Raw genomic sequence first — 20,286 nt, 5'->3', positions numbered from 1 at the left:
ACCCAGGGATCCCCAAGGTTCTCAATTTTCTACCTACTTTGCAGCTTCACAATTTTGTTATAATTGTCTTCTGTCCTTGTGGGTCTAACTATCTTTAAAAGAAAATCCATATGACTCTAGTTTTAATGGTATTTTAGAGAGGATAAAATTTATATGCTATCTCACCTCAGAATACGTTCAAGACTTCTGATTCTTAACTTGACCTTACTCCTAATCTTATATACCATGTGCCAACTTGTGGAGGTTTTTGCTGTAAATTGGTTTTATTTTTGCTTTGATTTTAAGGGTTTAAGGGCTTTATACCTTCCTTACTTCCTCAGTCAGTATCCATGGCTATGAGAGGAATCATTCATTCTAGCTCATTTCAGAACTGTGGTTTTGAAGCAAGAGGTAGACTCCAACACATTCCTGCAAGGGTCACATTTTATCCTTAAACTTTAAGCACACTTTATGGTCAAGAATGGCTGGCCACATGCATTCCTTTTCTTCTATGAGATGTATCTTGCCAACATGTAAAACATGGTGTAAGTACTATGCTTCCCTTGCCTGGAGCCTTGAAAAGTGTATCAGTGGTAAGTAGTACATCAGCAGTGCCAGACTAGGGTGACCAAGCCCCTCTTCCCACATGAGGCTTCCAGGCTGAAGCAGGCCTGAGCTGGAGCAGAGAGGAGACTAACACCACTAAGTCAAGCCTGGAGTTTTGATTATTTTATGGGAATTCTCATCAGAATATACCTTCTTATCCAGGGCCAGAGGTTCTTACCTGGGTCATGGGCCCATTGCTACTATGGGTAGAAATCCATATGTCTAACTTGGGACAAAACTTACATGTTTATTTTCACCAACTAAACTCTAACTGAAACTTAGCATTTTGTTTCATATAAAATGCTGGCAACAAAATGCAGTAATATTATTAGTATCCGTGACCGTGCCATCAACAAAACCATGGATATTCATGATGTACTCTAGCTTGGTGCAGATGTCTCAAAATATACTTTACTTTCATGACTGTACCACAAGTATGGTGCCTATTAGATCTGTCACCATATCTTGTGCCAATAAAGCAGCACAAACATTGTATTATCACAAAATTTTAAAAATATCTTGGGAATAGCCTTTAATAGCTCTGGTTTCCTTTATAGTCCTCTGTATTTTATTTTATTCATTTAGAAACATTATTCTGAGGGGTTCCTGGGCTTCAAAGTGGTCTGTGGAATAGGAAAGTTGAGACCCTAATCCAGAGGACTCAGAAGAGTCATGATACTGCTAAAGTGACATCCAGGGCGGAGAAAGTTTACTTTTACTTAGTCAAATTTAATGGACTGTGGGAGGCAGAAATCATCCAGCATGCCAGGTACAGTCAGCTGATCATTGTGACCACTGCTGAAGGGCTTTGATGAGCACTGCAGGGAGACAGCATGAAGGAGAGGCTCTAGTTTAGATTTCAGGGTCCCACATAGCTGCTGGGAGAAACCCAGACACCCAGGGTGGACAAGAATTATGAAGGCAAATGGACATGAGCAGACAGACAGTGCTACAGCAGAAAGCAGAGCCTGAGCAAAGGGTGTAGGTGAGAGGGTATGGCATATCTGAGAACAGAGTTCCCGGAGCCCAAATATAGATTTTGGGGTGGACAAAGGGGAGGAGGAAGCAGAATGTGGATCTTCTTTAGTTGTTTGAAAATTTGTTGTCAACCCCCATCAGAATGCAATCTGCAACAGTCTATCTTATCCGCTCTCTATATCCTCAGTGTCTAGAATCATAGTGAGTCAACAAGTAGGAGCCAGATCACAGAGGGCCTTAGAGATCATGTAACGTTTGAGGATTTCATCTTAGAGGGAAAACATCTGATTCTGGAATGACTGATCAAGGAAAGAAAATAGTGGTAGTGAATTAAAGGATTCCCAAAATGACACTGGAACTACTCATAAGATGCCCCTGAAAGGATCGTTATCCAGCTTTTAGTTCTGCCCTGTTGCACGGCAATGGGAAGATGTGCCAGAAAATATGCATGGAAATATTTTCAGGAAGCCCAAATCTGAAGGACAGTGAGAAACTCTATGAAAGTATATGTCAAATGCTATGAAATGTGGCTCATGAACTGCCAGCGTGAGAGGTCAGAAGTGAAAGGACCTTACAACTAGAACCCCATTCTACTGAAATTTAAAAAATATAAAATCACAAATAAACCTGATACACAGATGCAGAAAAAAATAAAGGAAATTTGGTACCTATTTCTAGATTTTTGCATTTGAAAATTCACCATACCCTGCAATTTACGCTGAGGCATTTTTGCCTGTTTTCGATTTTCAGCTCTGAAAACATATTTTAACATCTAGATCTGGAAAGAAGTTATTTTTGCTTTAAAACTTGCAAAACATTGTTTTCCTGGGAATTAATTCTCATGTTGTGGATATTTGGATATATCCACCAGAGATCCTTCTGAACAGTCTGTCATGGTGTAAACATAAAGATTACTTTCTCTTTAGTTCAAGAACCCCATTACCCATTATCCACCACCATGTCAATGGTCATTCAGATTTACACTCTCAATCAGAGCTCTGGGGTTTCTCCATCCCTTCAACTACTTGACCCAATTAGACCTTAATAAATGGAAGTCCAGGGCACCTGGGTGGCTCAGTGGCTGAACATCTGCCTCTGGCTCAGGTCCTGGGGTCCTGAAATCAAGTCCCCCCTCAGGATCCCCACAGGGAGCCTGCTTCTCTCTGCCCATGTCTCTGCCTCTCTGTCTCTCATAAATAAATAAATAAATAAATAAATAAATAAATAAATAAATAAATAAATAAACTTAAAAAAATGGAGGTCCTACACCTGTAAGAACTTCATTCACAATTTTCCATTCTAACTTTCAGATCTTTATTTTTCTCTCAGTTTCTTCCTCTTTGAATCCTTCTACACAAATATCCTAGCCCATGTGATACCCAACTTCATGTCCATCGAAATACCAAGAATACGTATGGGACATAGTCAATGAACTTATGTCAAAATGAATCCTCTATAATGCCCTGTCCCCCAAGTAATCTGGTAAATTTGAATTCTGCTACTCATTGATGGTGGTTACCAAGGTCCTGAACAAGACCAAGGCAATCAATGGTGCTTCAAAACATTTCCTTAAAGAATTTTATTTTTTTTAAGATTTTATTTTATTCATGAGAGACACACACAGAGAGAGAGAGAGGCAGAAACACAGGCAGAGGGAGAAGCAGGCTCCATGAAGGGAGCCTGATGTGGGACTCAATCCCGGGACTCCAGGATCAGGCCCTGGGCCGAAGGCGGCGCTAAACCACCGAGCCACCCAGGCTGCCCTCCTTAAAGAATTTTAAAGAGAGATTTTAGAGAGAAAGAACATGAGTGGGAGGAAGGGCAGAGGGAGAGGGAGAAGCAGACCCCCTTCCCCCACCTTGAGCAGGGAGCCTGACACATGGAGCTTGTTCTAGAACCCTGGGATCATGACCTGAGCTGAAGGCAGGTGCTCAACCCTCTGAGCCACCTAAGTACCCCACAAATGTCTTTTTTTAATTGAGGGTGATCAAAGTGCCAGATACTATTCCAAATAATTTATATATATTAACTCATGTTGTCCTCATAAGCATCCCAGAAGAATGGTATCCCTACTCCTGTTTTATCAAGGCAGCAGCTGGGGTACACAGAGGGTAAGCTCCTTGTTCATAGTAACCCTATGGGGAGGAATATGGGGCTGGCTGCAGAGCTCAGGCCCACGGCCATTAGCATATGCTGCCTCTCCTTCCACCGTCCAGAGCTACTGCAGATGAGCAGGTGTGTGCGTGTCTGCGGAAACTCTTTCCAAAGCCTATTTAAAATTAATTATCTGCTTACCCATTTTAGCATATATACAGCAGAAGGGAGGCAGCAGCAAAGGGCCCAGGGCTCAGGCCTGTGTGTCTAGTTAAACCACTGACCAGTTAGAAAGGGTGCTGCCTGAGGGAGAGCTGTCAGCCTCCACCTAGTTTAGGGGCTGAGAGGGAAGACTTCCTGAGGGAAGCAAGGTTTCAGCTAAAACAGAGGATGAGCAGAGCTGGCTAGGCAGTGTGGGGGGATGGAAGGAGCAGGATGGGTGTCAGAGAAAGGGACTAACCTGAGGGCATGAGGATGGCCAGAACCCGTACTGAAATTTTTCTACAAAAGCTTCCCTATTTGTGGTTGTCACACCCCGATGTGACCTGCTGCCCCACGGGCCAAGATGACATGGTTGTGCCACAGCACTGAACACCCTGTGTTCGTTCTTTTCTCCAACCAGCCAGCTGCCTAGGCCAGAAAAGACGATTGTTTTAGAGGTATGGTTTCATGCAGGCACATCCTAAAATTTAAGCTGCTTCAGGGATGCCTCCAGTAAAGCCGAATGAAACACCCGAAAGGCCAAAAGAAGCATGCTTTATTAAATTTACAATGCAGGAAATATTTGTAGTTCCTTAGACATTTGCATTGCTATAAAAATTACACTTTATGGTATAATTATTAATGGTTTGAAGAGAAATAAACAGTATAAACGAAATATGGCCGATACAATGAAAATGTAAACCAAATAAATCAAAATCATGAAACAATTATTCAATACTCAGAGGCCTACTTAATATATACATATGAAATTTCTTATACACATATACAATAAAAGCCCACAAAAGCCTTCACTCTGAAGCTGATCACTGTACAAATATGAAAATAAATCTTTATCTTTTAACCTCAATTTTATCTTCAGCAAGAGAGTTGTGTGACTTGGGTTTATGCAAATCACATTTGGTATTAAATAATCAAATGTCACATATGTCATATAAAGCAGCAAGTGGAAAAAATAAATTATTAAAATGAATGAGGCTAAAAGTTAACAGAGAAAAATGTCTCCTTATCCAACATTCTTTTCCATGATGAAATTAAAATATTATCCAATGTATCAGGATGCATAAAAAAGGAGCATTGTATAATCGTGATCGTAAAAGCTCTCGAAGGAAAAATTGAGTCAAGATGAGTTAGTTGCATAGGACTATGCGAATGTGTCACATTAAGTCTAGGTTAAAAACATTAAATATTTTCTTCTCATAAAAAATATACCTTGAGAACACCTTCCTGAAATTAAATGTTGCTGATAATTATGATTTCCCACCAATGCAGCTGAAAGAGCTTTTAAAGTAGCTTTTCTTCAAATAAGATTGCTTACCAGAGCTGTAAGTCTCTGATTTGGATTCTGTTGCCAAAATATTTATTCAGGTTCAAACAAAGATGACTGCATTGTCTACCAAAGGTGCCTGTGCAATCTCAGAATCAATTTGGGGGTACTAGCCATACAAGCCAGAGGCAAAAGCCAAGATAATACTTCTGTATCAAAGATATGTTCTATGTACAAACTGTCAGACAAATACAGAGAGGCACTTTGGGGGAAAATAAATAAAGGCAACACAGTAACATGTATACTAACACAGTTGTTTGCAACTACACCAAATACCGGAACATGTGTCCCATATGCCAACCCATAGATGCTTTGTAACCTGGGTTCCAAAGGTGCCCCGGAGGCAACCAGTAGTGGCAAAATGTGTATCTCACCATGGCACCAAAGTAACCACCTCCTTCCCTGTTCAGTTTGACAAGAGGCATTCTTTCCCATCAAAAATGTAAAATTCTTTTTCTGTGACCAAAGCCAGCAGACGGAAATGCATGGTAGAGTTGCTAGGGATAGATCAAACTTCCCAGTAAAAAAACTAGATGTCAATGAAGAGAGGGCATGCTTTTACAGACTCAAGGATGTTGTGACTATTTATAATCTGTATGTGTAACGTATCTGGTCAGTTTTCATTTAAAAAAAAAATAAAGCTAGGGAATTTAAGATTTGATCATAAAAATCATAAACAGGAGGAAAACTGAGCATCGGAATTGTTTTAATTCAACACAAAAGAATATTATTAGCTTATATAACACAATAAATAACAGTTATTATTTAAGTTTTTTTCAGCAGACTACTTGGAACCTGGGCCTATATGAACCAAAGTTAAGTACACATCTCTGGTTGGGGATAACTTAATTGCTTTCAAGGCCACTGAGAACCAAAAACTAGAAACCAGGCTTCTCTCGGGTCAGGTGTTGAGACATTTCTGCTGTCAGAGACATTTTAGTGGGGAAATCTAGGAGTTCTAGAAGGACCTCACACTGTTGGTGAGGAGGAGTCACTAGTCACATTAAACAAAGGACTGTGACTTCCCACTCCTAAGGACAATTCCTCTTTTGAAGAGATGAGTTTCCAAAAACATACATCATTTCTTTTATTGTTTGTTATTTTAGGAAGTGAATGCCGACAACTAGGTTGTTCAGAGATTTGCATTGCATTGGAGATTATGCTTGTAAGTGATGGGAAGATCTGAAACAAGTACGCATATTTTCATTTGGCAAAATGTTAAATCATTCCAAGTGGTTGTTTTTAAATGAGATTTAATTCACATACCCATAACTTCACCCTTTTAACAGTTTAATGTTATTTCATATATTTACAAAGTCATACAACCATTGCCACAGTATAACTCCAGAACATTCTCATCTCCCAAAGAAACCACATCCCCATTAGCAATCACTCCCAGCTCCTGTCTTTCCCCAGCCCATGGCCATGACTTGCTGTTACATATTTTTAAGTTAAGAGTGACAACTTTCCTGGGCATTATACTTTGACTAGTATGTGGTGTTGACTCCAATGTTTTCATTAGAATTTTTAACATGGAATTTAAACCATGGACTTCACTGTTTTTTTCCAACTCTTTGTCACATAAATGTTTTTTTCCTTTGTATATAAAAAAAAAGATTTTGCTGTCTACACTGGAGCCTAAAACATTACCATTTTTTCCCTCAATGAAATTCTGTTTCAGAAATGAGAAAACTCAATACCCCAATATTTAAAAAGTACAACTAGTCAGAGTCCTCATTAACTGTGGGCCATCATGGAGTCCTTCCCACTCCTCACAGTGCACAGAGTCTGAGAGGCCAAGGCCTGCAGAGCCAACCTGCCTGTTTTGCAGATAAGGAGACAGATCTATTGTGGCTGCTGACAGGTCTGAGACTACAGGCTAGTTAACAGCAAAGCTAGGATAATAATCCCCTTTTACTAGTATTCTAGTATCAAATACTTGAAAAAAAAATGTTGTAGATTATCTACAAAGTCAGCTACCACGTGAATCTAGGTCAGGAAGTTTCTTCTACAGCTTTGATCTGAGCATGTGATTTTTTTAGTCCTTTTTACATATTATCTTTTGAAACACTGCAAGGACAAGACAAGTACATTTAACCGGGGACCCCAATCACTTGTGGAGACATAGCAAAGAGCCAGGGCTCCAGAAGGATCTAAAAGCACAGTTCAGATTCTCACACTGTAACTTTCCACATGGCAGAGTCTGGAGGACTTGCCACTCTGCAAGAAGCACACGAGTCACCAGACACCCAGTACTCTGTGACTGAAGACTTGACAGGCCAAGGATGTTTGGGATTTAACTACTGCAACAGTTCTTCATCTGGGTTGACTTTCTGGAACTGGTCCCAGTCAGATTGGTAATGGATTTGCTGTCATCTTCATCGGTTCTTTTCTTCACTTCCCTGGGGGATATGGGGGGAGGAGAGAGTCAGAGAGAGAGAGAGAGAGAATGAATGAATGAGTCAATGAGGCATGAAACTAAACCACAAATGATTCTGTAGAAATAAAAACAGTACTGCTGAGCACTTGCTGTGTGCCATCCATCCATTGTTCTAAATGCTTTATAGGTATTGACAGTCTTAAAGCCTCACAAGGACCATGAGATTTTGCTGTGTCCCATTTTATGTGTGAGGAAGCAAGACAAAAAAAAAGGGTTAAGAAATTTCCCTCCAGTTACATGGCTGGAGAAGCCTCAGAGCTGGAGTGGGAACCAGGCAGGCTGGCTTCTGCACCTGCGCTCTGAGCACCAGGCCACACGCATGCACAAGGCAGGCACACACGGACACACGTGCACAGGTACGCACACAGCCACACCTGCACACACGACGGCCTACTCCTGCTCTCTGCTGTGGTTTCACATGCTTTACAGCCTAACACATGCACAGCTCACTCCTTAGCACTCTGGAACCTGGCTTCCATCTCTAATACTTGCTGACCTTAACAAAAGCAATGATGACTTTATAACCACTCTTTAATTATACACGATTGTGGAGACAATGATGAATGGTTAAAATCCAGAAAAATAATCTTCCTTTTGCCTCTTCCTAAATTTCTTTTAGAATTAACACTAGAGGCTACAACGACAAAAGATCTCTAAGACCTTGTGAAAACCTCCTAGGGAAGGATCCTTCTAAGTGTATTCCCAGGGATGCTTGGGAAACATGCAGACCCTGAAGTCCCATCTCAGACAGGACCCTGGATGGCAATCTTGACTGGGACAGCTCGTCCCCAAGAGGCCCGCAAACAATTCTACCTTCCCCATCAGTGCCTGGGGCTCCCCATCAAGACTAGAGAACCCCCACTGTGGGCTCTCCCTCTGTAGGACTGGCTCTTTGACTGCTTAGATCAACAGAATGCAGAGGATGGTGGGCAGGGACTCCAAGCCAGGTGTTAGTAAGGCTTGGTTGCTCTCAGCTGCTAGAGTTCCTCAGTGGAGAGGGCCAGCAGAGTGGTTCTGAGGCTGAGCAGCCACAAGGACAGGCACCCTGGTGTCAGCCATCCAGCCTGAGCCGTAGCCTATCAGCCACCGTCTGACTGCAAATGCATAGACACACAAAGCAAGAGCAGTTGAGGAACCTTCCAGCTGAGAGCCAGCCAATTCTGGTAATTTCAGGAAATTAAAAAGTGATAGTTGTTTTAGGCAACTATGTCTTGGTTTATTACAAAGCAGCAGATACCTGAAACTACTTAGAACTGGCATATTCCTAGTAGAGTGACGTTGTTCAATAGGAATGTAATGTAATCCACATAGGTAATCTTCAATGTTTTAGGAGGCACATTTAAAAAAATGTAAAAAGAAAACAGGTAAATTTAATTTTATGAATATATTTTATTTAGCTCACTATAGCAATCATATCATTTCTGCATGTTATCAATAAAAATAGTAATGAAGTGTTTTACGGTTTTCATACTGTCTTCAAAATCCAGTATACACTCAAAACCTATAGCACACTCCAATTTGGGTTAGCCACACTTGAGGTGGCTAGTGGCTACCAAATTAGTCAGCACCACTCCAGAAAGTCCTGACATGTTCTCGAAACCACTATGCTGTGAGTTAGAAAGAATATGTCTTAGCAGAAGAAAAAAAAGATGGAGAAATTAATTCTTGAATGCCAGCTAATAAATGCTATACTATACATTTTCATATTTCTCTTAATACACATATACAATCACACGACATAAACACATACACACAACCTGACAGGTGACAGGTGAGCATTATTATACTCACTTTACAGATGAGGAAACAAAGATTCAGGAAAAGAAAAAAGATATACGATCCAACCTCAAGCATCCTGTAAGACTCATTTCAGATTCCTGACCTCCAGAACTGGAACGTGATACACTGGCATTGCTTAAGCGATGTTTGTGGGAATTTGTTCAGCAACAACAGAAAACTAATACAACTTCCACTTGCATCATCTCAGACATTTGGTCACTCAACAAATGTCCAATTCATGCCAAATTCTGGGACCCTCGATTAGTGAGCTTTGAAGGAGAGACAGAAATCTAAACAAATCATTACAAGGTTGCCAAAACACTACTAACACATGTATGGTACGATGTAGGAATACAGAGGGTACACCACAGTTGTGCTGGAGTGAAGGAAGAGATGGAGCTGCATGGACACTTTGCCAGAAGAGGGACCTCTTAAAAGAACACAAATTGATCTCCATTTAATGAGGAAAGGAAATTCCAGGTGTAGGGAACAGCATGCATAAAGGCAAGGAGACGCAAAAGAGCTTGGCCACAAGCAGAAATAAAGTTTGCTGTGTCTACAGATTATCGTTCCTTTGGGAAGCAAGAGATGCAACCAGAAAGATAGGTGAGGCCAGGTCTTGAGGGTTGGACATGTTGGATATAGTCACACCTTTGGAATTTCCACTTGTTGATGGGTGGGATGTGGTTACGGAATTTTAAAAAGAGGTGGAGGTTAAAAAATATAGAACATGGAGAAGTTGCCAGCTACAGACAGTTCTAGAAACCCTAGGGCTCGACGACATTAGGCAGAGAGAGAAAGAGAGAGAGAGAGTAAAAAAGAGGAGAATGTGGACCGCAATCCTGAGATTGCCAATCCTGAAGTGGCAAGCCAATGCTTCAGAGTGGTAGGGATAAGTCCCAGTGCTACCACCCTGAGCAGGTTAAGCATTCTACTCCTCTACTTTCTTATCTGCACAATGGGTATAATAAACATAGCACCTTCACAAGACAACTCCCATGTCTCCCTTTTGGGAGGTCCAATAGCCTCTATCAGTTACAATCATCTGGCTTCCTGGTCAAATGTTTTCTTTGTTTTCCCTCTCATGTTAAACTGCATAGCTTGCAAGTATTTACTTCCTTGATATCTCTATTGAACCACGTATGGGGCCTCCATGGACCAAGTGCTCTCTCAATAATGCAGTTATTGAACCTGAAAGCAAATATTAAGGAGAAAAATATGTACCCATGTTGTTCATCTGGCCTTCGGTTTCTTTAATCCACCATAAGTGCAGGCATTTCCCACTTCAAGGAAATTAGAAAGATATTCCAAACACTTACAACAGGTTTAAAGCTGGGAAAACTAGACTGTCTCACCAAAAACTACTACACGCTGAACAACTGCATTTTAGATGACTCAGTCTAACCTACAGGCTCAGAGCCTGGGCTGAACTGATACATCAGCCTGAGTTCTTTTTGTGTTTTTGTTTTGTTTTGTTTTTCAAATCTCAGGCCATTGATCAATTAAATGCCTTTGGAACTTGAATCTAGTGCAAAATGTGTAAAGTTCGTGGTTCTAGTGATGGCAAATTCACTTGCCAACAGACAATGATTGTGATAAATGTCCTGTCAGCACCACAGGGAAATTGCATTTCTAGAAGAAACTTTTCCTGGTATTGAGAGGTTTCCCGAAAAAGCAGTACTAGTATTTTAGGGTGTTAACCAAACATTTATGGCCTCCCTTCAAAACAGAATTGTTTCAGACAGTGCAAATCCATAAACTCATCTAGCTCACATTTTACGACATGACATAGTGTGAAAAGAGCCGTGATGGGAATTGTCTTATGAGATCTAAACCGAGAATGTAACATGTTTTACATTATACATAACTTTCTAAAAGATGTAAAACTTTTAAAAACGATCATTTCACCTGCAGCAACTCTACCACTGTCATGAGACATTTTAACGAGCAAATATGAAAGCAGGATACAAAGCAAATTAAAGTCTTTAAATACCTGCTTTATTTACAATTTTCATATTTAACACACCACTAACATAACTAAACCAGAGACCTCACACCAGACCACAGTGCAGTAACAACAATAAAATAACTCCTTGATAAGTGATCCACAAGGAGTGACCTCTTATCAAAATGCCTCTGCACACAGGTGTTGTAAGTGAAGAAGCACAAGCCAGTGTGGCAGTTGTGCTGAAAACAGGGTGCTGGGCAGGAGCAGGTGGGGTGAAACGCACAGGCGGCTCACAGCCTCTCCCACCTTTATGATAGAATAAAGAGAATCAATTTGGCACTTTGGGTGGGACCATGGCAATTTGGAGTCATTTAACTTTTAATATGACCCCATTAGACAATTCAGCATCAAAGAGCAATGATGGTACTCTGCAAAGTACCGGCTGTTCTGTGTAGACCATAGTGTCAGAAGGAGAGGCCCTTGGGAGTCATTTTTTCCAGCCCCTCCCTCATTTTACAGATTAGAGATGCCAAGAGAGACTTAGGGACTTGTCTGAATCCACAAGCTGTTTGAGAGGAGATTTAAGATCTCCTGACACCATGGTCCTCCAATAAGCTGGGCAGAAGGCAACAGCCTCGCAGGGGCCTGGCCGGCAGTGTCCTTTGCTGGGCCGAAGCAGCAAGCCAGCACCCCACTGCCAAAGGTAAGGTGTCCCCCCACAACCATCTGCTCCAGTTCAGTCTCAGGCCCGACAATGGTCTGAAGACCTGCAGGCCCTTCCCACACCCATCTAGCCCAGCAAACACACCACCTCCACCCAGGAACCACCAAGTACACTGTAGTGAAACACCAGTATGAGCACCTGAAAAAATATAAACACCTACCATCGGCAATGATTCCATTTTTGGTGCATTTCACCAATCTCCTCCCCATCTTTGTTGACTGAGACTTCCTCGGCCAAAACAGACAGTGGCCCCTATGTGCCCGCACATGCATGGAGTCAATTATTTCACCCAGATTGTGAAGGTTTTACTTGGAATCTTGTTTGACAAATGTGATATGAGCCCATGATTCTCTTACAAATCACAGGCAGAAAACCATGTCATTCTCTCGAATCTATTTAAATGTTTACCTTTTTTCTACCTGTTCTAGGTCACACTCAAAGTTAGCACTGTTTTTGCTTTACACAAAGATGATTTCCAGTGTGGTGGGGCCAGGTGGCTCTCTCTCTTGGACCAGTATCAAAGGAGATAATGTTCAGAGACTCTGAGTTTGAGCTCAAGGCACCTGCCAAGCCCTGCCAGACTAATGCCAAGCAGGCCACTTAAAGTCCTGGGGCCCATTTCCTGATTTTCTCAAGTGAGGTTAAGGATCTAGCCCAAGGCTAAGCAGCCAGTAAGCGCTACAAACACCAAATCATCAATGGAAAAGCAGCATTTAAAACACTACAAAGTATTTTACTTGTCAACATGTATGAGTAGAAGAGGCCAACTATACTACTAAAGCTAAGATTTTACAAATGACCAGAACTCTCCACCCCCAAATTATGGCTTTGCTTTGACAACAATTAAAAATCATTGGCCTGGATTTTGTTGGCAATTAAAGGTCACAGGCCTGGGTTTTGCTCATGCACATTTTCTTTCTTTTCCTTTTTTTTTTCCTTTCTTTTCTTTTTTCTTTCAGATATTTAATCCCTTCAGGCCAGTAAAGAATCATCTTTTCATTTGTGGCAGAAAACTAGGCAGAAGGCATAAGTCTAGCAGATAATGTTATTTCCTAAAAATCAAATTTACGCTAAGGATTAAAAAACATTCACATTTATATCCAAGTTCCTCAAGGATGTAATTTTTATTCTAATCTATATCCCCAAATGTTATTTATCATTAACAGCATTGCCTTAGCTTAATAAATACCTGAGTAATAATTTTAATAAAGTGCTTCCAACTGGCATGATATACAATTTGCTTTGTTGAGTTTTTTCCCTTTACCCCGGAAAATGTCATAATAGATAGTTAATTTCATAATAGTCTCTTGTGTTTAAAATCTGGTTCCTGGAAATGATTCATACAAGTCAACTATTAGCTTTGTGGTGACATTTTGCAGAAATGTCAACGACACCTCAGATGCACCTGCTTTGTTTGGCAGTAAAGGTACTTTGCCAACGTTCACAGTGAATAAGCAGCATTACCGGTTTTTATAAGATCCATGTTCAATTGTTTCTCTAACCAGTACTGGAATACAGGATGGTGTTTTCCAATGTATATTCATGTTAGAGTAAAGAAATTTGACCTAAGCACCCACCATATGAAAATTCAATCCCGCTTTCAGTTTTCCAAACATAAGACACCACTTTACCGAGCAAGATGGAGAACAGCTTCCACTATATTTGAGCCATCTTTGGCGCTGGTTTCACAGAATAATGCCCCATAGGTCTGTGGAAAAGATACATATACAATTAAATGAAGACTTTATTTAAGTCTCCTGCAATTTTAGCTTTTAAAACCAACAAATAAAATAAAAATATTCTCCTGTTGAGTATGCTAGTAGCTAAGAAATTGGATTCACAGTTTCAATACTTCAAAAAATAATGAATTTGAGTCTAGTTATTCCAGACACAGCTCCTAGTCAGGGGATTTTTATTTTGCTTTAAAAGCAAGCATAATACACAATTTGATGTTTTAAGGTTCTGATTCCCCACTGTCCTACCAGTTGCTACAAACGTTCCCTATCAGATAATCTGAGAGAGGGAAAAATGATAGCTGAAGGTGACCACTCACGAATTGAACATCCATCAAAAGTGTGTCTCCTTCGGGCTGGCAGCCAACATGCATCTCTTCACACTATCATCTTTTCCTATCAAGATTCAGCCACCTCCGTGTTGCTGAAACCAATGGACATTGTCTAGCGCTCTATTATTCTCCTTCCCAGCGGTGATGTATACGACCATCCTATCACTCTCCTGCTTCAAACCTTTCAATGCTTCCATTCCTCTTCAAGTAATGCTCAAATGCTTCCCCACGGCCGCCAAGGCCCCATGACCACGTAGTCCTGGCCCACCTCCTAGCTTTTCCTGCCACCCTTCTGCCTCGCCCACCATGCTCTGGTTATCCTGACCTTCCCTCTGTTTCTCTCATGTCCCACATTCCCTCCCACCTCACGATCTGCGCACCCACTGTTCCCACTACATGGGTCTGCCCTTCCCCCACACACCCTTCTCCAGGCTGACTCCTACCTTTTGAATTTTTCCATAATTCTCCCCTGAAGTTAGGACTCAGTGCTCTGGAAGTCTGACATGTCCCCTGTCAGGTCTTGCTATTAGGAAACCTCACAGCCCTCTGTGTTTTTCCTGCATTTCACTTGCCACAATTGTAACTGATGAAGTTATTTTTGTGTCTCTGCCTGGAGAAAGTTTCCCTTAGGGAAGGAGAATGGTGTGTGCTGTGGGCCTGTGATGAGGGGAGGATGTAACCGCCACTCTGGAGCATGGAGAGAGTGAATGAAAGGAGGGGGAAAGAAGCCACAGCGGGACCCTTACCCATGAGCCCCTGGAATCCACAGAAAATCTATAAAAATCATTCAATGAATGTGAAGGAATTTCTAGTGGAAAATGATAGTGCTGCTGCCAAGTTCTACAGTTAGGATGTTAGGGGTGGTAGAGGCTGTCTCTGAGGTGCAGGAGGATCAGACTCACGACATGCATAAGTGAGCAAACCTTGGGAACTCAGAAATCCTCAGGAGGGAATAAACCTGGCATATGGCCAGGAACTACATGCTCTCTAAGGGGGCACATGGACAATGTGGCATGGGGATTACCTAAGTGTAATGTACATCTGCCCTCAGAAAAATGAACTACATGAAGATAAGGACAGTCTGCTTTTTGTTCTAGTCTTTCCTCAGCATACAATGAAGTGGGTACGATTAAACAGGTTGAATGAACCTCTTCTGTGTTTCACTGCTTAGTTGTGACTTTTTAAAAGCATGTTTGGTTCATAGTTTGAAAATTTAAAACAAGAAAGATTTTCTAACTTAAAACAGTGACACTGAAACTTTTTATTTTATTTCATTTCATTTTTTTAAGATTTTATTTATTTATCTGAGAGAACATGAGAGTGAGCACCAGCAGCTGGAGTGGCAGGCAGAGGGAGAGGAAGAAGCAGACTCCCTGCTGAGCAGGAAGCCGGATGTAATGCAGGGCTCCATCCCAGGACCCTGAGATCATGACTTGAGCTGAAGGTAGATGCTTACCTGACTGAACCACCCAGGTGCCCCTAAAACTTCTTTTTAAAGTTCATGTGCACATGCTACAGAAAGTCCTTCTGTGTGCTGATGCAGACACAGTGGTAGCAGCATCAGATCAGACTGCTATGGCATGAACTTATCCAACACCAAGTACCTCTGATTCCTTGTTTGGGAAAGACAGCTCATAAGGGTACCCTGGAGCATTTCACACACTGCTAATAATGGGAGAATAAATACTGCCCCCAGTAATAAACTAGATAGAAATGAACTTCATCCTCTATTCAAGTGCATAACCAAAAATAATTTTAGACTACTCAACTAAGCACAAATCTTAGTGAAAAAAGAAAACCAAGTTTCGCAATTCTCTTCCACTCAGGTAACACACTGCCCTTTGGCACAGTAACCTTCTGGAATTAAACCATGTTTTCTAAACAGAACACCAATTATTTTTTCTTGACATGGATTCCAGAACTAGAGGATTCCAGGAACTAGCTGAGGGTGAGGAGGAAGGCAGGATAATCATGGGTCCCTTTGTCAATGTTCTTCAACAAGGAAAATAACTCAGTAATCACTGTACCTTCATGAGCAGTTTAGTCCTTGGTACAATTACTTACATTTATTAAAGCGGGTAGGGGCTCCTGGGTGGCTTAGTCAGTTAAGCATCTGCCTTTGGCTCAGGTCATGATCCCAGGGTCCTAGGATCAAGCCCCAAGTCTGGCTCCCTGCTCAGCAGGGAGCCTACTTCTCCCTCTCTTTCTGCTCCTCCCCTTGCTCATGCTCTCTTTCTCTCAAATAAATAAATAAAATCTTTAAAACAACAAAGAAAGAAAAAGGGTGGAGGTTTGCCAAAGAACCTCTTAAAGCGAATGTAGACAAAATTGAAGGGCTGCTGACTACAGAGCTCATGAACTGCTAAAGTCTATCCCAACATACCAACTTTTGCCCTTACCATGGCCAATTTTTCTCCCAAGTATCCTGGGACACACTTTTGTTCCTCTGCTGTGGCAGCATCACGAAGATCAGCCTTGTTTCCCACCAACATGATAGGAATACTCTCCTGGATCGCATCCTGCCAGGAAAAAAAAAAATGTGTGCTCATCAAACACTGAACAGAAACACGTTTCATTAGCAAGAGCAGCTTCCACTCTCCAAAAGTCCCTTGGGTGCCACATGACATGGAAGTAATCTCTTCAATCCTTAAAATCTCTCTAAAAGGAGCCAAACTTCTTCCCATTGCCAGGTGAGACCACTGAAATTCAGAGAGGTTAAATTAAGAACTTGCAAAGGCCAGGGCCATGGTCCAAAAGCCCCTCGTCCCTGCCCCCCACCATACGAACCAATATGAACTTTATATTTGAGAATTATATTTGGCTGTGGCACCCACACAATTTTCTGCAACTTTCACTCCAAAGAGTGGTGATGACAAATCAACTTCATCATCCGAGGTACAAAACACATGAGAAATCCCTCAAGCATAATGGGATAAAAGCAGAGTTTGGAAGTTCCACACTCACTGCTATTGGGTTTACAACAAAAGCAAAATATGAAGGTCTTAAAGGTCAACATTTTTCTTACCAGGAGTCAATTACCAATCATTCAAAGAAACTGATTCTAAGGATAATGCTCCCAAATCAGTTTATGCAAACCACACCGCCATTCCAGGTCTACACTGGGCCCAATAGAATGTGAAATGTGAGGATCACAGCTGAGTCTGAGGCCACCCCTCCTACTACCTGGCCACTCACTGGCTGTGCCTCTGAAATCAGGCAAATTACTTCATGTTTGTGCCTTAGTTTTCCTACTGGTAAAATGAAGGGGTCAGTAAGGACCCACTCCACCTCAGGAGACTCTGATGAGAACAGAGGAAGACCATCTGAGTGGCACAGAACAACAGGGCTCTGGTTCCTATGCAAGAGAAGCAGCAGCCCTAAGGCATATGGACATTACCCCTACACTGCCCAGAGGTGCCAGGTGTTTTCTCAGTTTGGTACTACACCTGTCACGGGATCAAGAAATGAGCCTTAAAAATGACGGCATTACATCTGATTTCGTTTCTCTTCAGACCATTGTCCTCCAAAGGCACCAGACTGTGGTAAGAGCAGATGGGAAAAGGGAATGAAAGGACCTCCCCAAAACTAGGTGCCCCATCCATTAACATGCTAGTTAATTGTGTTCTTTGGCAAACTGTTCAGGTTCCAAAGGGGCATCCTTTGGAGCCATTAAAAAAATACTCACTGAAGTAAGCCAAGAACACAAGCATCTAAATGGCTTCCCAAAGTTATTCCCATAAATACTGGCAACTCCTTCAAGTCTTGACTTGAACACCACCTTCCAGTGAGGCTGCTCTGCCCACACCACCTGCAGTACGGTGCCCAGGTCTTTCTCCTTCCTTCTTTTTATTTCCACAATATTTATCATTTTCTGTCATTCCATTTATTTTCTTTGTTGCTTATTGTTTCTCCTACTAGGGTATGACGAGCTCCCCTACTGTGGGTACCTTGCAGACTCTAGAACAGTGCATGCACAAAAGTCAAGAAGAGATCTTATGTCTCCAGTGTCTCCTCCATTCAACATTCAGCCAAGATTTCAATCAATACATTACTCACGACAGGTAAGTAAATGGCCATAGTTTTATTTTATCCACAATTTTATTGTACGACTCTGTAACCCAGTGGCTTTTATCGAAGTGTATTAATTATTAATTCAGAGGGCCTACTCACCTGACATTCTACCTCCTGCCATCCTCTGGCCTACCCCAACAATCACTCTTTGTTTCCACCCATATTTATAGTGGCCACATAAACTGTGTCCATTGAATTTCCTTAAATTAGAAAGGGTGAGCCATGGCAGAGGTTTATCAAGCCCTTTATTTCTGAAGGTAAAAGTCAAATGCTAAGGGGTATCTAATTTTTCCCCGTGACAAATTCAAGAATTCATCTTGGATACAGTTTTCATCCATTTTGGACCCTGTGAAAGGTGATCCACGTAGCTGGAAAGGTAACTTACCACATACAGGTGATTAGCAAATGATGGCAAATTATGGGGTCCCAGCACACACTGTGGCTGGTCACTAGGGTTATTTCAACATTGTGGCTGACCTTGCCTTTGGGCCTCCTGTCCTCAAGCATAATCCAAAGACTTAAAATGCAGGCTAAGTCCAACAGTTTCAACAATAAAACATTTTGCTGTGGATTTTAAATATCTGTGGGTACGAGTCATTGGGATTATATTACTCTCTGGACTCATCACTCTATCTAAGGAGGCCTATCCCTTGAGCAGATGCTTTTTCTCTGTGCAATAAATGTACCCTGGAATTCCTCTCTAGGTATCAAAAGCTTCTCTTCTCAAACTGCTGCTTCCTCCAGCGCTTTATCACAGCAGCAACCAGGATTCAATAAAGAGATCCAACCCCCCATTCAACCCCTAAACTCTGAATAACCACAAGCCAAGGTCATATACTGTCTCTGCCTGAGGTTTCTCATAAAAAGTGAGAATAACATTACACTTCTTCTTTCCTCAGATATGTTACAGAGACAAATATAACGTGGAAATTTTGTGAAATAAAAATGCTATGGGGGATCCCTGGGTGGCTCAGCAGTTTGGCGCCTGCCTTTGGCCCAGGGCTCGATCCTGGAGTCCCAGGATGGAGCCCCGCATTGGGCTCCCGGCATGGAGCCTGCTTCTCCCTCTGCCTGTGTCTCTGCCTCTCTCTCTCTCTCTCTCTGTGTCTATCATAAATAAATAAATAAATAAATAAATAAATAAATAAATAAATAAATCTATCTTAAAAAAATAAAAATACTACGTAAACATCAACATACTTCCATCACATTTATAATAATTTTAAGTCATGATATTTCAGTAGAACAATGTACATTTCCTTGTAATTTCTCACATCTTTTCTTTAATGAGAAAAAGAAGATTAATTCTACTTTTTTTTTTTCAGGTTATGAAATAGGCCCAACAGAAGAAGCTAGAGGCTAACCTGATATACAGCAATCAGTTCTCTGTTTAGCCACCACTGCACTGTTTAACGCCTGTTAAAAATTAGAGATAATATACTTAATTATATTAGCCATGAAATTATATTAGCCATGAATTTTGGTTTTGTTTTACCAAGAAAGTATATTGAAACACAACTTGAACTGTAGCTTTATGTCGATTAACAACTGTTGGCAGCACCAACTGGTCAAAATCATTTCCTACTTTTAGAAATTATTTACCATGAAACCAAAGGATATGAAAGCTCCTCAAATGAAAGACACCACCTCATTTAACCAGAAAAAAAAGCATAGATGTTACCACACATTTAAAAGAGCTGGCCTTGCACATGCTCACATCCATGCTGTTAAACCTGCACTTCGGGCACACTATGCACACCCAGTCATACTACATACCACCCCATGTGCAAGAGCTGCTGCTCCTCAGATTGCCTACATTTGCATTTACTTCCAAAGGGGTTCTAATTTATCTGTAAGAAAACTAGGAGTTTTATTCCCAGAAGCTCCCTTCAGTGGCTCTGTGGAAACTCACCCAGCTACTGAGGAAAAGGCCAACATCGCCAGGTACCATGTAACAGTCCCCCTCTAACACCTAGTCCTTCCTGACTAGCCTGCATCAGTGCTTTCTGATGGTGGGCCCCTCAACAAAGAAGAGAAATAGCATTTTCTAACACGG

At 41.4% G+C, this 20,286-nt stretch overlaps 1 protein-coding gene and 1 long non-coding RNA gene across 8 annotated transcripts in view; one reads left to right on the top strand and one right to left on the bottom strand.

Annotated features, from left to right (window-relative positions):
- Positions 1–4,397: 4,397 nt before the first annotated feature.
- Positions 4,398–20,286, bottom strand: part of RASEF (RAS and EF-hand domain containing) — a 209,476-nt gene continuing 193,587 nt past the window's right edge. For all 7 annotated transcript variants that reach the window (XM_072836982.1, XM_072836964.1, XM_072836996.1 and 4 more), the window contains 3 exons: positions 16,559–16,678; positions 13,726–13,802; positions 4,398–7,605 (listed from right to left, as the gene is read on the bottom strand). In XM_072836982.1, coding sequence (XP_072693083.1) covers positions 7,500–7,605; positions 13,726–13,802; positions 16,559–16,678 — 303 coding nt within the window. In that variant the 3' untranslated portion in view covers positions 4,398–7,499. The remainder of the gene's footprint in view (positions 7,606–13,725; positions 13,803–16,558; positions 16,679–20,286) is intronic.
- LOC140638909 (uncharacterized) lies at positions 11,740–20,280 on the top strand. Its single transcript, XR_012035866.1, has 3 exons — positions 11,740–12,073; positions 18,078–18,220; positions 19,556–20,280. It is a non-coding gene; the product is annotated as an uncharacterized lncRNA (long non-coding RNA).

Source organism: Canis lupus, chromosome 1, assembly GCF_048164855.1.
Source record: "Canis lupus baileyi chromosome 1, mCanLup2.hap1, whole genome shotgun sequence".
In the NCBI taxonomy this organism is placed as follows: domain Eukaryota; kingdom Metazoa; phylum Chordata; class Mammalia; order Carnivora; family Canidae; genus Canis; species Canis lupus.
The sequence above is the reverse complement of the archived record's forward strand: the minus strand, read 5'-3'. Positions and strand labels throughout refer to the sequence as shown.